This window comes from Eubalaena glacialis, chromosome 15, assembly GCF_028564815.1.
Source record: "Eubalaena glacialis isolate mEubGla1 chromosome 15, mEubGla1.1.hap2.+ XY, whole genome shotgun sequence".
Lineage (NCBI taxonomy): Eukaryota > Metazoa > Chordata > Mammalia > Artiodactyla > Balaenidae > Eubalaena > Eubalaena glacialis.
The window spans coordinates 91,189,660-91,209,937 of record NC_083730.1 but is presented as its reverse complement, the minus strand read 5'-3'; the positions used below and the strand labels follow the sequence as shown (position 1 = coordinate 91,209,937).

At 42.4% G+C, this 20,278-nt stretch overlaps 1 protein-coding gene across 1 annotated transcript in view; it reads left to right on the top strand.

Moving 5' to 3' along the window:
- The window catches only part of TMEM132D (transmembrane protein 132D), a 691,888-nt gene that overhangs the window by 167,143 nt on the left and 504,467 nt on the right, over positions 1-20,278 (top strand). Inside the window, exon 2 of the mRNA XM_061169949.1 lies at positions 14,924-15,800. Within this exon, the coding sequence (XP_061025932.1) occupies positions 14,924-15,800 (877 nt within the window). The remainder of the gene's footprint in view (positions 1-14,923; positions 15,801-20,278) is intronic.

The following is a 20,278-nucleotide window of genomic DNA, read 5'->3' as shown; positions in this document are numbered from 1 at the left end:
CTTAAAAAAATTACATTGGATTTATCATCCCCCCCTTCTTCCTAAGAGCCCAAAGCTCTTCCACACACATTATTCGAAGTAGTCTTGCAAATTTTAATTAGGAAAAAAAATTCTCTGGGATAAGAGGGATCTGCATTTGAACAACCACAAAAAATTCTTCTGCAGATGGATTTTTATGTATGTTTGCAGTCATGCATGCATGTTTGCACGTTATATAGCAGAAGCATTTTATGGAAATTGACTAGAATAGTGGTTCTCAAACTGTAGCACGTATCAAAATCCCTTGGGGGATTGTGAAAGCAAAGATTACTGAGTGCCAACCAGAGTGTCTGAATCAGTAGGTCTGCAGTGGTGCCTGAGAATTTGCATCTCTAACAAAGTCTTAGGTGATACTGATGTTGCCAGCGCGGGGCCATACATGGAACACAGAGTTCAGAAAAATGTGACTCTGTCTTAAAGCTATGATTAGGTTCAGCTGTGAGTAACAGACGCTACAACGTAACAGTGGCTGAAACAAACTCGAAATCGATTCTCTCCTGCGTAAACATCCCAGCTAATGTGGCAGCACTGGGGTCACCTAGGAATTGGACCCCTTCTCTCTTGTCCCGCTTCTAACATGTGGTTCCTCCTCACTATTGCATGCACTAATGGATACATTTGTTTATCCATTAATCTATTGAAGGACCTCTTGGTCACTTCCAAGGTTGGCAATTATACATAAAGCTGCTGTAAGCACTCCTGGGCAGGCTTTTGTGTGGACATAAATTTTCCATGCCTCTGGGTAAATATGAAAGGAGTATGATTGCTGGATGGTATGGAAAAAATATGTTTAGGTTTTTATAAGAAATCGCCAAACTGTCTTTGAAAGTGGCTGCACCATTTTGCATCCCCACCAGCACTGAATGAGAGTTCCTGTCGCTCCACATCCGCACCAGCTTTTGGTGTTGTCAGTGTTTGTTTGGATTCTGGCTATTGTAATAGATGTGTAGTGGTTATGTAGACTTTTTGCTGGATATTTAGTTTGTTGCTAATTTTTCACTTTAAGCCAGACACTGCGCTGAACATTCTAACAATATAAACTTTTCTGAGCATTTCTTTATTTTTTTTATGTCTAGGAATAGATTCCAAGGCATGCAATGAATGGGGCAGAGAGAAAGGGAACTCCAACTTCTCTGAGGTATTGAGAAGGTATTAGGTATTTCCAGGTATTCATCTCCTGGAAATATGACCCTAATTACGCTTTCACATGAGCCCTGTATGAGAGTGTAGCTATGACTGAACTCTGGGCAGCCTTGTTCATTGCGATATTAAAAACTCTGTGTCAAGTCTGTAAGGAAAAAGATATCATGTTGAGTGTGACATGAATTTTATCTCTATTTTCAGAGTCTGGTAATAGAATCTCATCTAAGTGGGTCTCCTACACTCACTTTGTCCGGAAGGTCATTGCAGTTATGCCTTCGCTACTTTGGATGGTCAGAGCATTTGATGTGGCCTTTCAACATATATATCCATGACTGACACGCCTGCCTGCTTACATACGTACGTGGCATATATACGTACAATTTCCAAAATTGTAAAACTGGAGTGATGGTTCTCTAATAGGAATGGTTTTGCTTCCCAATTAGGGTTGCCAGATACAGCAAATAAACGTACAAAATGTCCAGTTAAATTTGATTTTCAGATAAACTATGAATGTCCCATGCAATATTTGGTACTTACACTAAGAAAAGTATTGGTTATTATTCTGAAATTCAAATATAAATGGATGCCCTGTGTGTTTATCTGGCAACTTTACCCTGAGGGGCGTTTGGCAATGTCTGGAGACATTTATGGTTGTCACAGCGGGGCAGGGGAGTTCTACTGGCATCTAGTGAGTTGAGGTCAAGGGTGCTGATAAATATTCAACAATGCACAAAACAACCTCCTGCAATAAAGAATTATCCTCAGTAGTCCTGGGGTGGAAAGCCCCTGGTTAAGACTGCCTGAATTTCCATTTGATTTCCAGGCTTTTGCATTTAGCTAGTGAAATGTAAAGGCTGACAGGGACTAAAAATGATTAATATATATGGGAACGTATAATTCTCCTTACAGCCTCTCTATTTCAGGTTACAGGCCTACTTGACTGGCCATGCTTCCATCTGTGCCCCCTCGTTTATTTTTCTTCGTGGCTCTTCCTGCCGCGTGAAATTACATTACATGAGTTTATTTCTTTACTTGTGTTTTTTAATCTGCCCTCTTCACTAGGATGTCAGCCTCGCGAGGATAGGGATCTCATTCCTTCTGTTTAATCCTGTCTCTCCAGCACCTCGGACAGCTCCTGGCACAATTATTCTTGCCACGAATGACACGACGAATAAAGACGGAAACGTATCTTGCTTTTAAGAGAACTCCACAGCCTCCAAACACATTTCTCATAACAAATTATTCTTTAAGCTAGAGTGCTTCTCACACTTAAATCTACACTTAAATCTGCTGCATTTGCCGCCGGCTACGTTCTTTAGTTGTCAGGCTCCTTTGGGAAGCTGCAGTCAGATACCAGTTTCCTCAATCATTCAAAGTATGAAAATGTGCTTGAGATACGAAGGCAGATGCCCTTCTGAAATATCGGAAGCAACAAATTCAATTTTTTAGAAGCAAATTCAGAACCACGTGTATAAAGTAAATGTGTTCATCTCTGTAAACGGACCTTTCTCCTGTACTTTTACCCCTCCCTCCTCCCCCTGCAGTGTTCTGGGGGGAAGGGGTAAAAGGGATGCAATTCTTTTCAAGGTCTTCTAAAATTGTCCCTTTCCTGACACAGATCCCAAGGGACAACCTGTGTCTTTCCCTGGAGCGAACATTTTCTCACTTAAAGAATACATGACGAGCCCCCCAAATGTGTTCAGCTCTGTGCTGGGTTCTGGGGGCATCACACGTGTCATCTCCCAGCTTTTGCTGCAACAGCAGGTCCTGAAAGCCCTGGACCTGAAATTCAAGCAGCCGCTGTAGACCAATCACCAAAAAGTACCTATTTTTGTGTCAACCTCAGCTATAACAATCACGACTCTTGGGCTTAATGTACGAATTATATTTTTCCAGTATTCATTAAGAGAGGTGCACGGCTAATTACAATTTTAAGAAATACGTTTTTCTGTGTACCACTGGGAATTAATCAAGCATGGTGCCACTGAAACTCAAGCCACCTTCTGGCAAAAGCATGATTTAATATGGAAAGATGAACACAACAGGGCTGGGTCCTTGGATCCCTCCTTGAGGGTCGCATTGCTTACTGCTAAAGGAGGCAGGCTGTTGGGTTGAAATTCTGTCTCTGCCATTTACCAGCTGTGTGACTTTAGGCAAGTCCCTTGACCTCTCTGGATCTCAGTTTCCTCACTGTGATATGAGGATGATAAAAAGCACCTAACGCCTGGGGGTGCTGGGAGTATTACATTCTTTGATCATTCTAGAGAGTATAGAACAGTGTCCGGAACGAAGTAAGTGTTATCATTAAATAAATAACTTAGTGGGGGAAACGAACTCCCTTAACTGTGATACAAAGCAGAATTTGCTACACATCCAAGGAGAAATCAAAATGCTGCATAGACGTAGACCCCATTTGGCTGGGGTGTATGGGGAGGGCTGCTTAGATCTGGAGGCCCTCATATGCAGTGTTCTAGAACAAATGGCCATTTTCCTGTTAGAGGTTTGCTTTGGGGAGAGAGCATGGCAACCCGGAGGGTGAGAACGGCAGAAGAGGGAACCTAGGGTTGCACTTGATGAATGACCGCTCAGTCTGGTCGGAGCGTAGGTTAGATGCGGCAGATAGCAAGATCCCGAAGCTGGGAAGGGAGGATGGCTGTGAATACCCAGAGATTTTGAACGTTGAGCTACAGAATGTACATTTCACATGGGAGTCGTTGGAGAGCCAAGGAAATCTTTTTAATGATAACAGAAAAAGTGATAGGATCACAGTGGGATGTGGCGAATTCAAGCCCAGGCAGCAGACCAACAGGATCGATGTTTAATCACTGGCTCTGATGGGAGGGAGGATGGACACCTGGTCTGTAGGGTTTGCCAGTGTCCGTAGTGTAAACACTCCCACCATGGGTGATTGGCATCTACCCACCTGAAGTTACTGGATGTGGAGCTGGAAGGAGATGCATAGAATCAGCTCTTGCGAGTCTGCACCTACCTGCCAGGTCCAGCCACCATTGCCCTAGACCTACCTTCTCCAGTCCCCCCTGGGCGCTGACTAGTTGTGTGACCTTGGTCAAGTTGTCCGTCCCTTTGACTCTCGATTACCTTATCTACAAAAGGGGGAAAATAATATAAAACAACGTAAATGACACTTCCAATCTTTAAAAGAGAAAGGCAATGGTCAGAAGTCTAAAATTATTCCCCAGGCAGCATTCCTTCCAGAGGTTCCAGAAGACAATTGTTTCCCTGCCTTTCCAGCTTCTAGAGGCTGCCTCCATGCCTTAGTTCATGGCCCCTTCCTCCATCTTCAAAGCCAGAAAGAAGCATCTTCTTCCTCTCTGACCTCCTGACATTCTGTTATAAAGACCTTTGTGATGACATTGGTCCTACTGGATAAACCAGGATCATCTCCCATCTCAAAACATTTAACTTAATCACACCGGCAAAGTCCCTTTGGCCATGAAGGTCATGTATTCACAGGTGAGGGTTAGGTTGTGGATATCTTTGGTGGGAGGCATTATATGGCCCATGACAGTGACCATAGACAACACTGTGTGTGTGTCTGTGTGTGTGTCTGTGTGTGCATGCATGTTTACGGAGCTGTCAACAATCATTGACCTGTTTATATTTATATGATTATTGATCATATAAATATAAACAGGTACAAAGCATATTTATAATAGTGACTCTATACCTACATACGTGTATACAGAGAAGCAGAGAGATGAGGTGGTAGAGAAAAAAGGATTCAGAGTCAAAGGCCAGTTTTGTTTGTTTCTGAAGTTTGAGTATACTAGGTTTTTATACTGCCATGAGCTATCCAGTTGAGAGGGAGAAATAGATGATGTGGAAGCTTGAGAGGGAAAAGTTGCTGGACCTTAAGGACTGATTTTTTAAGGAAAGGGAGATACTTATCATCATAGGCAAAGATGGGTAGCAAATTCTAAGTTGCTGTCAGATTTGCTGGAGGGAAGATGAGAGAGTTCCTTTCTGGTGGATTCCGAAGTGCAAGGCATCCGCTGAGCATGTGTTAGGGGTTAGTGGGACAGTTGATTATTCATCTCTGCATAGGGCAGCCCTGGTATCCAGGAGTAAGAAGGAGCAAGGAGAGTGAGCTGAGCCAGTTAGGAACTTTGATTTGGCTTTGTGTCTTGAACAACCTCTAATCCAAGTTCCTAGAGGCATACCTCTCATCTCAGTCTGGGGTTTGCAGGAACGTAGTGAAGCTCACAGAATACCTAGTGTGTCCCAGCTCTCAGTAAAGCCATCTGCTTTCCTTCTTATCTCTGACACATTCACCTGGGACCAGGCAAGGTCACAGGAAACAGGGAAGTGCCAGGGTTTCCCCATCAACCACAGCTATTGTGGGGTCTGCTACATCCGTAGGTCTTGCCATTCTAAGCATGTTTAGACCCTTCTGGTCCATGAAGAGACCTTCATTCACTCTTGGGGAAAGCTATCCAATTCAGTTGAAATTAAGCATTCAACTCAGGAAAAGAGAAATCCCAAACAAAACAATCCAAAACAACAACAACAAAAACTTCAGTTGGAAGTTTTTTTCAGTTGGATACTGTTTTGGTTTTGAGTTTTGGTCTGCATTCTTATTCCTACTTTACTGGAGATAGAAAGTCTTCTTTTCTTTATGTTAAGATTTTGTTGTTTTCAAATATAACTTTTTTTTTAAATTTATTTTTATTTATTTATTTTTGGCTGTGTTGGGTCTTCGTTTCTGTGCGAGGGCTTTCTCCAGTTGCGGCAAGCGGGGGCCACTCTTCATCGCGGTGCACGGGCCTCTCGCTATTGTGACCTCTCTTGTTGCGGAGCACAGGCTCCAGACACGCAGGCTCAGTAGTTGTGGCTCACGGGCCCAGTTGCTCCGCGGCATGTGGGATCTTCCCAGACCAGGGCTCGAACCTGTGTCCCCTGCGTTAGCAGGCAGATTCTCAACCACTGCGCCACCAGGGAAGCCCCTCAAATATAACTTTTAAGGGGAAGACTGGAGTGGAGTTAACTGTCTTTCATTTGGATTTATTAAACAGAAATTCCAGAATATTTTGCCGTGGTGATAAGGTTATGAATCAGTTCAAATTTGTATATTTTCAGTTTGATGATTAATCAATTTGAATGCATATTTTTTCCTTGACAATAAAGAACCTCTATAGCATTTTTCAATCTCTAGAAAGAAAAAAGGAGCACATAAAAATCAATCCAGCAAAAGAGAAGAAATGAAGTGTGCACGCACACACGCACACACACACAATCGTGGGACATTTAAGCATAGAATATGATAGCAGGAATAAATTCAAACATATCAATCAAGCAAAGGCTTGCAATCAGAATCTATTTCGACATTGACACTAAGAAAAGTGACACAGTGACACAAAATAAAAGCAGGCAAAAAGTTGTACTAAGAAAATGCTTACAAAAAACAAGGAAAACTTGGACAGGGATGGCTTTCTTAACCGCAGGAAAAAAATATTGGTGGGCCAAAAAGTTCGGGTTTTTGTAACAGCGTACAGAAAAACCCGAACGAACTTTTTGGCCAACCCAATACACTTCAAAGCCAAAAGCGTTAAGAAGGACCATAGGAAAGTTTTTATTATTGGCAACAGGAGACATAAGGCATACTTACGTAGTGCCTACGTATTGAGTACAAGTATGGTCAATCGTTTGAAATACAAGAACCCAGCCATTTCAAAATCTCTGGGAAAAACTTTAACACATCTTTCTCAGACATTGATAAATAAAGCAGACAAAAGTAAGAGATTCTGTAGTAAAACGTGAGTATACAGTTACCAAATGACCACAATATGGGGCGAGTTCACCCCATCTGTGATACTTTTAGAACTTCATCAGTATCTCTGGCCCATTGATCCTGTCTTTATATTTGCTTTCAGATTTACACCACCTTTTCTATTTTTTTTTTTTCTTTTTTTTCTTTTTCTTTTAGGCTGTTTCAATGAGGATTTTTCTGTGGAAGCGTATGTAAATGAATGATCTTAATCTGCCATCTGTAACAATCAATTTTATAAATTTTTAAAAATTTAGCACTTCCTCGGCTTATTTCTCAATTTTGTTATCTTTTTTTCTTTTTAACATCTTTATTGGAGTATAATGGCTTTACAATGGTGTGTTGGTTTCTGCTTTATAACAAAGTGAATCAGTTATACATATACATATGTTCCCATATCTCTTCCCTCTTGCATCTCCCTCCCTCCCACCGTCCCTATCCCACCCCTCTAGGTGGTCACAAAGCACCGAGCTGATCTCCCTGTGCTATGCGGATACTTCCCACTAGCTATCTATTTTACGTTTGGTAGTGTATATATGTTCAATTTTGTTATCTTTTATATCATTATTTCTTACTTTTTATCATTTTTTCCTTAGAAGTTTTTGTTGTTGTTGTTTTGGATTGTTTTGTTTGGGATTTCTCTTTTCCTGAGTTGAATGCTTAATTTATCAATTTCATTATATGAATGTATGAGATTCATGTATGAGATTGTATGAATTTGCTTTTGACTACATCTTTGGCTGCTTCACATGTGTTTTGATATGCACTGTTGTCACTATCAGTATTTTGTAAATATAGTTTAATTAAAAGCTTTTTTTTTTTAAATTTATTTTTATTTTTGGCTGTGTTGGGTCTTTGTTTCTGTGCGAGGGCTTTCTCTAGTTGTGGCAAGCGGGGGCCACTCTTCATCGCGGTGCACGGGCCTCTCACTATCGTGGCCTCTCTTGTTGCGGAGCACAGGCTCCAGACGCGCAGGCTCAGTAGTCGTGGCTCACGGGCCTAGTTGCTCCGCGGCATGTGGGATCTTCCCAGACCAGGGCTCGAACCCGTGTCCCCTGCATTGGCAGGCAGATTCTCAACCCCTGCGCCGCCAGGGAAGCCCTAAAAGCTTTCTTTTTGTTCTTTATCCAAGAACTATTTAGTAGTTTTTTGTTCCAAGCAGGGAGCAGTGTTTCTATTTTTCTCTTGTTATTGATTTATATTTTTATTACATATGCTCATGGAATCATGGAATACAATTTAAGTTATTTTTGTGATTTTTTTAAAGGTTTTCTTGTGGCTTTGTATATGATGTTTGGCAAGAGTCCATGAACAGTATAAATAAGAGTATCCTTTGTAGAAATTACAACCTCATAATTTATATTATTTATAACTTCCTAGCCTTACTTACTTTTCCATCCTTCATAAGTCAGAGATTGGGAAAGGAGGTATATAATATTTTCCAAAAAAATTGTTACTATCAATTTTTCAATTGTAACTTATAAGAGATTTGTTATATTAATTTTGGAGATATATTTTTGCTTAAAATATTTATTACTATACATGCATTGTGAATTGTACCTTTCCATAAAAATTAAGACCTTTAACCCAGGTAGTTATTTTTTCTCTTGAATTTACTTTATCCTCTGATATTAAAGTTGTGCTATTTTTTTTTTTTTTACCCACTATGGAATGTCTATGCTCAGATTTTTATTTTTTTAAATCTCTCAGTCACTTTATTTAGGAGTTCTCTTGCAGACAATTTAAACTCATTGTCTTATAATTTTTGAGTCATCCTGACAGTGTTTGTCTTTTCACAGGAGAGTTTAACTCATTTATATTTAGTGTCATAATTAACAAATTTGTTCTTACTCCTTTCATCATATTTTATGCTTTTTATCATTTTTCTTTCTTGATGATCTATGTTCTGTGTTTTCAATGTATCACTCAATGAGCTGTTTCTGTTTTCTCTCTTTCTCTCTCTCCCTTCCCAATTTGTAAGCCAAACAGCCTGATTTTAATTTGTAAAATATTATAGTTGGGACTTCCCTGGTGGCGCAGTGGTTGAGAATCTGCCTGCCAATGCAGGGGACACGGGTTCGAGCCCTGGTCTGGGAAGATCCCACATGCCGCGGAGCAACTAAGCCCGTGTGTCACAACTACTGAGCCTGCGCGTCTGGAGCCTATGCTCTGCAACCAGAGAGGCCGCGATAGTGAGAGGCCCGCGCACCGCGATGAAGAGTGGCCCCCACTCGCCGCAACTAGAGAAAGCCCTCGCACAGAAACGAAGACCCAACACAGACAAAATAAAATAAATAAATAAATAAAAAAATAAAGTGAAATTCTTAAAAAAAAAAAAAAACCGGCAGCATAAAAAAAAATTAGCAAACAAAAAATTATAGTTAAATATATATTTATTTGGTTACCATTGACAAAAATAAAGCTGCTTCTATGGATATACAAAATTAGTACCCTTTTACTTTTTTTCTTTTCATGTTTCTTTTGGCATTTTTACCTAAGTTTATGATTTTTAAATAATATAATGTTTGGATTATGGTTTTTCTTTGATCAATAACTATTTTGACTTTGTTGGTTTTGCCTACATTTAAAACTGTATTTGAATTTATTCGATGCTTAAATGTTTTCATGTTTATGTCATGACTTTCCTGTTCCTGAATATTACACTTTAACCACCTCCTGGCTGCCTGAGTAATAGGCTTCAGTGTTTTGTTTTGTTTTTTTCTTAAGGAAGGATAGATAGGATGTAACCTTGCATCTTTCTACTGTCCTCACATATTATCAGGAAAACCTCTACGTTAGAGAATTGTTGAATTTGAACATTCTCCATCAGATTTATGGAAATATTTATCATTTTTAAGACTTAATTTTGTACAGTAGATACAACTGAGGCCAGTTTGAGTTTTTTCTTTTTGAACTTTTGTTTTATTTTTAAATAAGCACTTACAGAATTATTTATCCTTGACATTAAGAAATGGCTTTAGGAAATACCTAAAAGGTGGTGTTTCCAGTTTTCCTTGGAATTCAGTGAAATATTTATTTATTTTTAACCCCAGGACTGTTTTCCTTTCTCTGTTGTCTTTTAATGATGCTTCTTTTGCATTTTTCTGCTATTTTTCTTAGAAGCCCTATTATCTGTATATATATATAATGTGTCTCATGTTTGCAGCCTGCCACTGATCATCATTTTCATTTCTTGTCTTTTCCATTTAGCTTTAGGGAAAGCTTCACAAATTCTCTTTTTCACAGGATAAATTCAATTTTCTGCTTTTTCATATCTTTTTTATTGCTTCTGAAACCATTTTAAATCCCTTACTTTTAATACTGCCATATCTTCTTCCATCTTAGTCTTATTTCGTTATAAAATAACATGGGTCCTGCATTTTCTTGATTAGCGAGAGCGTAGAAGTTATTCTGTGTAAAATATACATCAGTATTCTGTGGTAACTACCCTTCAAAGCTTTGTTGTTCCTCTATCTCTTCAGTGCCCTTTCAAATGCCCTTCTTTGATTTTGCAGTTTTTATTTATGAAACAAACATTTTATTCTCCTTGTGTTTTTCATCTGTATTTGCCTTCTCTCTAGCTGCCCTTGAATGAGGGTAGCCTCTAGTGCATTGGAATTTCCCTGACACAGTGGAGTGGGTTCCTCTTCTTTCCATTTGGTTTCCACTTGCTCCTGTTAGAGCTGCACATGAAACGTCCACCTGGAAGGGCGCTGGCCCTACGTTCCCCTATCGGTGGTGCAGCAGCCTGAGTAGCATGGGGATGCATTGGCTTTCCTGGTATTCCCAGACCATTGTTGTAAAGTCCCTTCTCTCAGTTTGGTACGGCTGCTACACTGGGGACCAGTTTCCTGTAAGTCGTTTTGCTTTGGCTTGGACTCAGTCCACAGTGAGGCTGTGTCATACCTCCTGCTCCAAATCAGCAAGAGGCCCTGATTCTGGGGTTTTCTGCACAGTGTGGTCCCACTCACTCCTGAGTCTTTCAATTCAGCTGATTACAAATGTTGTCAGCAGCCAGCATCAGGAACGTTACCTAGTGCGGGGCATCCCTGGGATACAGTGGCCTTTGCTCTTAGAAATATCAGGGTAGTTCCACCAGGCTATCATCTTCTTTTATGATGTCATGCTTAGAGATGCTAGATTTAGCCAACAACAATTCAGGGTGCCCAGTAACATTTGGATTTCAGATAAACAACAAATTTGGTTTTTGTTTTTAATTATAAGCATGCCCCATGCAACATGTCTGTCAATTAGAAATGGAAACATAACTGGGTTTCCTGTATGTTGTATCTGGCAACCCTCTCCATGCTGTATTTTCTGCATGAAGCATTGGTATCCCATGTAATTTCTCAGGAATTCTCCCAGGCCAGGGCGTGCAGTTTGCACTGAATATTCAACACAGACGCAGATTTTTACTTATTACCATATTCCCTTAGTTACTGCTTTTGAGTTCGCTCAGGGGGAATTTTAAAGGTCTGTGCTCAAATCACCGTCTTTCTCAGGTTTCGTAAAAGTATTATTTAGGGGAAATTATTTTTTCAAAATGGTAAATTAATAGAAAATCTCTAGGAGGTCACCGTGTTGCTTAACGATGGGAACATGTCACTTTCTTTCAAATAAGCGTATAAAGTCATAGCACCAAAATCAAATGTAATTTTTTTTCTTAATGGGTTATTAAGTGAGATTTACCATGTGCAACTTCTTTGTTATTTGATACCGTGCTCTTTTTTTTATGTGGAATTGATGTTCGTAGGTTATAATAGCCACCCCCGTGGGGATTTGAGGATAATGAGTTTTACTTCTTAATCTATTCTGTGCATGGTGGAACATTATTTTTTGAATTTTGTTTAAAAAAAAAAGACAGAAAAAGGAAATAATACTAGCTTTAGGTCAACTTGGAGCATTTTTAAGCAATAAACATGTAGGTCAGATACCAGGCAAAAAGACAAATAGGCTCTTCGTGGAATGAAGCTTAGAAATGACTTCCCTTTGAATGATGCCCATGGTGTTCCCCTGGTTGCTTTCCCAAATAAAGACAGAGGACCCACAGCCGTTGCCCTTGGAATATGTAATTAGTTGCACAGTTAAGTTTGGTGTACTCAAATAGGGGTCAGATGTTCAACAGGAAAGTTCACGGAGCCTTGGTGTCTGGTATTAATGTTTAACTATCTATAACCTGGCTATCTGGCTTCAGCAGTGTCTACAATGAATGACAGGCTGGTGTGATGACAACCGGAGTGTTGCCAAGATGCATTTATAAGAATCAGGGCGTCTGTGAGTCTGTTTCTGTTTTGTAAATAAGTTCATTTGTATCATTTTTTAAAACGTATATACAAAACCGAAACAGATTTACAGATCTCGAAAACAAACTTACAGTTACCAAAGGGGAAACGTGGGGTGGGGAGAGGGATAAATCAGGAGCTTGGAATGAACATCTACACACTACTATAGATAAAACAGATAACCAACAAGGACCTACTGTGTAGCACAGGGAATTCTACTCAGTATTCTGTGATAACCTAAATGGGAAAAGAATCTAAAAAAGGATGGATACATGTATATGTGTAACTGAATCACTTTGCAGTACACCTGAACCTAACCCAACACTGTAAGTCAACTCTACTCCAGTGACATTAAAAAAGAAAAAAAAGAATCAGGGGGATGTAGGTCTTTTATCACCAAGATTACATGGAGCTCTTCATGGGCTAAAAGGATGGAGGATTCTAATTATAGAGTGATGGCAACGGAGGAGACAGCATGTAAAATCCTGCTGTAAAAATATAATCTGCTTTTTGTAATATTGGAAGCATAATTCATTTGTTGATTCATTCATTTCTCAAATATTTACTGAGAAGCTAGTATTTGTCGGGTGCTCTTCTAGGGAGGATGAATAAAGCAGAGAAAAGGCTCATATGTCATCTCAGCTCACTTGCATATAACCCACTGGGGCATGAAGGGAATTACAGAAGAGCATGAAGTCCTATGATGGGGAAGTATGAGACCTACAGAAGGACATCGATGGTGCATATAAACGCAGAATCATGCAGTCAAAGGAGACATTCCAGAGAAGTGACATTTATGATACAGCCTGAGCGGTCACAGGAGTGTAGCCAGCAAAGTGGGGGAGGGGAGGTGGTACCCAGAGATGGGATGAAGGAGAAAGCTTCAACCCTGAACATGAGCACGAAACTCACTGCCTGTGCTTCACTTTCACGAAAAACTCACATGTGACAATACACGTTTATTGAAAACAGAAATCCTGAGGGATTTCCAGAACGTTAAGAAAAATGTAGTCCTGATAAAAGGAATGAGGTCTCTTGTGAGGTCTATGATATTCTGATGTTTGAAAAAGAAATGCTGATGTATTAGGTTGAATCATATGAAATCGCTGCTTGGGTGAATCGAAACTGCTCAGATACTGGAAGTTTCAAATGGTTCAGGGCCATAGACACCTTCGTTGCTGAACTGGGGCGCTCAGCCTGGCTTGAGTTGGGTGATGCCATGGAATTGAGGGAGCCCTTCCCTCGGGGCTGTGCATCAACTCAGGATGAGTGTATGTCAAGCTGGCTTCTTGTCCAGAAGCAGGATGGACCGCAGCTGAGTGCCCTGCCCTGTTAGAACTGGATGGGGGCCACCATACTCTGGTTGGTGCCCTCCTACTTCAGACCAGTCCAGGAGAGGCGGAGAGGCTCAGTGACTTGCCTTTTCTCTCTCGAGATCTGTGCAGCAAAGCCACAGTCAAGACCCCTTTCTCTGAGTCCTTTGCTTTCTCCTCTGTTCGCAGACAACAGCCAAGAGGGGTCCAGGCTCATGTAGGCGTCGTGCATCGGAAAATGTGCTCACGTGAGCCTCTGAAACAGTTTGGCCCGATGAATGTCAGGGCTTGAGTTGCTTCTACTGCAAAAGAACCAATGATAATTACAGGGCGACTAATGAGAAGGGCTTCAGATAACTTGTGGAGCTCTGCCTAGAAAGTCAGTGATCCCAGAGCCAATAATTTCCATTTCTAAAGCCTGTTAAGTTGGTTCTTGAATTATGTAATTTCTGTGTCTGTGTTTTTCTTCCAGAATATAAGGCACAATGTAAAAATAATATTTTGGAATGTTCCCCCTGAGGGAGGGATATGCTTAGTAAGGAAAAAAAAAAAAAAAAGAATGCTTTCTGTGCATTGGGGTCAACATAGCTTTCATGAAGGATGAGTGACGGGCTTCCCTTGATTCTTGGGTTCTAGGGACACATGGACCCGACATGACGTGGTCAGCCCATCTCATCTGTTTCTGGAGGTTTCCTCCTAGCATTATCCTTCCGAGGTCTTTTCTCTCCATCTCTCAGCTTAACCCCCAGGAAAGTGTGTGATGTCCAAGTGATATGTGATTGCCCATCTTAACGTCCTTTATCATTTCCCGATGGTCAGTGTGTCCTTACCTGCAGCGTGTGTATCTGGTGGAACATAAAATAGTATTGGGTAGGATATGGACACAGCCTCAAACCACATGCTGAGAAAGTCATTCTCGTTTCCAATCTTGGTGCATCTGGTTGAGTTAACGGGAATGCCCTTCTCTGTTGGATGCCAGCACATTCTTAAGACCTTTCTCATGAGGATCTCTCCCTTTAACGAAAAGAGAACAAGTCTTAGGCATAACCCATCGCCTCCTAAAGGCACCAGGACCGCTAGCTGAAAATTAAAGGCATGATTTGAAATTTATTTATTTGCACACTTAGCTTCTATGCACGCCCAATGATGCCTGTTGTCTACTCCAGTGGCATCAATTTTTTTAAAGAAATATATTTCCTATAAGATGAGTTGATTTAAGTAAGACCTTTTGGATAAAGAATTGCGTAATTAGTGCAAAGACAAGGCAGTCCTTATAAAGGGGGGGAGGTGCGAAGAGGTGTGAAATATTGGTACCCTTGCCCTGGAGTTTCTAACCCCTGAACCCCGATTCCTTCCGACAGTGGTGGCGAGCCGAGGCATCCTGGAAAGCATCCAGAGGTTCTCCTTGCTGCCCACCTACCTCCCAGTGACCTACCACATCCACCATGCGGACGTGTCCTTCTTCCTGAAGGAAGCCAACCAGGACATCATGAGAAACTCCAGTCTGCAGTCACGTGTGGAGTCCTTTCTGATTTACAAATCCAAGAGGTTCCCCGTCCTGAATGCCAGCTACGGGCCTTTCGCCATCGAGCAGGTGGTACCCCAGGACTTGATGCTGCCCTCCAGCCCGTTTGGATTCACCAGCACGTTTTCCCTGAATTGGAAGCTGAAAGCGCACATCCTGCGGGACAAGGTCTCCCTGAGCCGGCCCCGCGTGCAGGTGCTGTTCCACGTGGTGGGCAGGGACTGGGACGACGCCGGCCCCGCGCAGAGGCTGCCCTGCCTGCGCGTGTTCGCCTTCCGGGAGACCCGGGAGGTGAGGGGCAGCTGCCGGCTGCAGGGGGCCCTGGGGCTGTGCGTGGCACAGCTGGAGCTCCCGGCCGGCTGGTTCGGGCCCCCCACGGTGGTGGCCGGGAGGAAGAAGTCGCCCGGGCCCCCCGAGGGCAGCCCCGTGGAGCTCTACTACGCCCTGCAGCCCGGGGATGAGCGCGGAGACTGTGCCAGGAGAGCCGGAGGGATGCGGACGGGCCGCAGCGACCTCGATGAGTCGGGGCCTCCCTTGCAGAGGATCGGGAGCGTTTTTCTTTACCAGACCCCGAGCCGGCCGCCCCTGAGAGAGCTGCGTTTGGACAACCACGTGGCCGTGCAGTACGTGCCCCAGACGGTCAGGCAGGGAGATGTGCTGACGTTTCCCGTCTCCATCTCCAAAAACTCCACCGAGGACCGCTTCACACTGAGGTGAGTTCATTGCGAGTATCTCCCTGTAGCATCTCCAAGGTCAGAGGGTGCTTCTGAGAACCCCGTCTGTTTGATCCGGAGAGCTGTGTTAGCGCTGTCTGGGGTAGAAGCGTCCTTGCAGTTTTTACAGACTCCGTGTTCACTGTCAAATCGAGAGACCAGCTGGATCTCTCCGGGTTGGCAGCGGGGCGGTGAAGACCTTCTTATTCATAGGTTTTCCAGGCCATCCCAGAAAAGCCCGGGAGGCTGAGGTTCTGCGCTTGCCCTGGCTCAGGCGGTTCTCGGCAGGTTTTAGGATAAATGGCTCACAGTTGAAATGAGCCTACAAATGGGATGGCAACAGTTGTCGGCAAGGATAGGGGATGCAGCTGTGCCAACTCAAAATCTCTTCCGAACGTGTGAGTTCTAAGTGCGCTCTATGGTACCAACCTCAAAGTTATCATTTTGTTTCTCTCTGGAGATAGAGCTTAGTGTCCAAAATATAAAAGAGCAAAAAGTGTGAAGGCTATCCGCTAGAATTCGTCGAGTGTCTTACATAAGAATATACCAAAGACGAGGCATTTAAAATGAGTACTGTGAGCTTTAGGAAGAAGAATTGAGTGCGTTTTCTCTTTGGAATGTAGTATGGGAGGGAAGCTACTTGCCTTGGCTTGACTGGATTTTCATAACAGTTTTTTGGTTCGTTTGTTTTAAACACAGATGAGTCTGATTGTAACAGCCATTTGGTGTCAGTGTTGTGAGGTCACTGAATATGTCCTGACATTGCTGCATACGCCAGAAACTTGATCTGAAGTGCCATCTAATCAAATTTGTTTACGACCTCTGAACATAGGAGTGTTCGTGGACATGGCACACATTTATATGTTGGATTTTAAAGTTCATCCAGTAATGATCAGCCCTCTTTTCCCTCTCCCGTTCTTTCTTTCTTTTTTTTTTAAAACTTCTTTCTTTCTGTGTTTGTTAAGGGGTGGCTGAGTTTAAGAAAGGAGTCACTGTTTTGCTTATACTTTGCACATTTCAGTTTTGTTGATTGTGACCTAGTGTTGGGAATTCCCTTTTAATCTCAACTGAAGAAACAGAAACCAACAGACAGCATTAACCTCATGACTGAACTTGGCTGATGGTTGGAAAGTAAAACCTTGGGCTCGGGTTGGAGGTGCATCTGGGGATTCAGCACAGAGATTTAGGGCACATAAGCACATCTGTGGGTCTGAGCCCTCATGATCTCTCCCTTCTGTTCTTCAGAAATCAGACCTAGATAGAGCTGGTCATGGGCCCTCTGGCTGGTGTGCTAGCTCTGTGCTTGGTTTTCCCAGGCTCAACGCTCTTATATAAGATTCTTCGTGGAGATGGCTGTTTATATAGAGAAATATTTTGCTGATGGAAACTCAAGGTTTGAATAAGGGGAAATCACACGATTTCATATTCCGACATTTTTTCTGTTTGCCAACTACTGATTGTTGATTTCCTGGACCCAGGTTTACGAACCAGAATCTCTTAAAGTTTTAACTCTCCAGGAGATGATATCCGCATCGGTTTTTTTGGGAATCGGTTATATGTGTAGAATTAAATTTCACAAAAAGCTGTGCATCCGACCACAATCCACTGCCCACTAAGGTGTCCCTCTGAGTCCTGAGGGCTGCCTTGTCATCGGCAAGCTGCGACACGGCCAAGAGAAATTTGCTCCTGGGCTACATAATCTAAAAGGATCCAAGTCTTTGCAGATTCAGAAAGAAGCACATTTGAAGCATCTAGATTGGGTGGCTCTACTTACAAGTCAAAAGATTGGAAAATTTTGGATGTAGAGCCAAAGTGTATGTGTTCCGAGTTCATCAATTAGAAAGGTGTTTTAAAAAATCAGTTTTCCAGTTAAGACAATAGTAAATCAGTAAATATTTCACGAACGTGTGTTTAAGTTGGTAAAGTGGCACACTTTCCGTCTTGTTAAAGGCTGGCATTAATAATGTGCCTGTTGAATACTTAACATGCTCTAATTAGGAATGAGTCTTATCTGTTTATGAAAACAGCTGATGGGAAACCTGGATCTGGTAATGTCATTAGCCTTTAGTTGGAATTCTCATAATTAGAAAATAATGAAACTGTGTATCTTTTTTAATGAAGCCAATTTGACACTCGTTCAGCATAGCTTCCAAATATTTAGAATTAGCACGGGCCTGCTCTATCTGGCCATCTGCTGTAAATAACCCTGAAGGATCCAGCCAAGTATCCTTGGGTGCTTTCCTCAGCAATGGTGACTTGTTTCTAGACTCAGCGGTGACAGTGCTAACGAGGTTCAGAGCTGGGCTAATGTTTCATAGATCAGCTGTCAGCAGGACTTCCCTCACCACTTAAGGATGGCCAGGGTGGAGGGGGGACCAAAGTACCTGCCTCCAACAGGACTCCTGCTGCAGGCAGTATTTGACCACCTACTGCCACCTTCCTGTCACTTCTGCGCCTGTGATCTCTGGGTGACTCTGTGGCTACACACAGGGCCTCAGCTTCCATTCTGGGAAACAAGTTTTGTCGTGCAAATTATCCGTAAGGGCAATTTACAAAAATAGCTGGGAGTGTGCACGCATGTGCATTAACCATTGCACAGAGGAAAACCGGGATGGGACTCTTTGTCATCTTAGAAGTTCTGTTCTCTCCTGGAGCTCGAGTCTTCCAAAGCAGACCTCCACAAAGGAAGAAAAGCAAAACGCTTTTGTTCTTTAGACATCTAAGGATCCCTTTTAATTTCAGAAAATGTTTTCCTTCCAGTGGACAACAGAAGCATCCCACAGCACTTGGACCCTTTCTTGCGTGTTCTCACCACTCCATCTCCTTTCCTTCCCCGACAGAGAGCTACTGTCAGAAGCATCCTAGGTCTCTCATCACCTGATTATGTGTCCGGAGAACCAAAGGCCTCGAGAGCTCTTTCTTGCTCATCTTTCCCACCTATTTTTTGGTTGCTTCTTCCCACAGGAAGTCAATTTCAAAGGAGTCTGGTTGTCAGATCTGAATGTGAGCCTGGAGCCAAATATCTGCATAGCATTAGCTTGATTCCCTGATACTCCAGGAAATGCAGGTGGAAAGGTCCAGAACAGAGGCATGGCACTCAGATGCCTGGGTGCTTTTTTCAAAGTCAGAGATATGCTTAGACTGGTTAAATGAATGAATGAATGGACATATTGTTAATTATTAACCAATACATATACTTTGCTGAAGTCTTTACAGTTTTACATGCTAAATACTCAAGAGTTTGTTAAGAATCTCATGCCCAGACTGTGGTCAGATCTAAGGCCATCTCCGAATAAGGCATTATTACCAAGTAGATATTCTTGCAAACATAAGAGTTGTAAACAAAAGAGAAAGAGAGAAAAGTAAGAATATTTGACAAGGGGACAAAGTGGGCCTGGGGTTGATAAGCCTCAAAAGATATTCTCTGGTGGTTTGGGAATCTCAGTTGTTAGAAATAATATGTGGTGGTTTGAGGTGGTTTGGCCCTGAACTTGATTCACTTGAATGATGTAGCTTTTGAACCTGCCTTGGACCAGGAAAAGATCTCTCCTTATTCTATTTCAGGTAAACTATGCCCTGGTGTAGCCAATAATATTCTTAGCTGCAGGCCATAAATCCCAGCCTGCTAATCTAAGAAAATAAATACATGAAATGTTAGTTGGATGTGTATTTTGGGTCTCAAGAATTAATAAGGCACGAGGGCACTAGCCTTGGCAATGCACAGGGTGGGAGGGAGAGGATGCCCCTGGTGTAGATGCAACAGCCTTCTTGCCCAGCACCCCTCCCCGGCCCGGCACAATGAATTCCTTCAAAAGGTCCTTCTGTTCTTACTATAATCAAAGGTGCAAAGACTCTTGGGAAGCTCCCAGTGGCTCACATACCTACTTGCTGTCTGTACCCGGGGTAGGAGAGGGAGCTGGTGTGGCTTCCAGAATGAGAGGTGGGCTCCTGGAATCATCTTTCACTAAGAGCATATCCCGGGGAGGCAGTATTTCCCTCCGAGAAAACTGGGTGCTTTTAAGAAGAGGATGACGTTGGGTATCTCGAAACCCTGCACAGGTCCTTGACATCTGTGCCTGGCACTGCGTCTCCGTTTGTCATCCGGTGGGAATTAAGGGAGTTGCTTCTGGAGCGGAGTGGAGTGAGAGGCAGACAGAGAAAGGAGGGCATTCCATCTTTTTTCAATAAACTTCCTGTTTGACAATACATTTAGATTTACAAAAAAAGTTGTGAAATCAGTACAGGACAACGCCAAGTGCCTGGTGGCTAGTTTCCCCCTGTAATTAACATCTTTCATTAGCATGATTCATTTGTCACAATCAGTGCAGCAATATTATTATTCACTGAAGTCCACACTCATTCACATTCCCTTAGTCTTTGCCCGATGGCCCCTTTTTTGTTCCAGGCTCCCACCCAGGATATCATGTACATTTAGTCATCATGTCTTTAACTAGTCTTGACTGTGACTATTTCTCAGA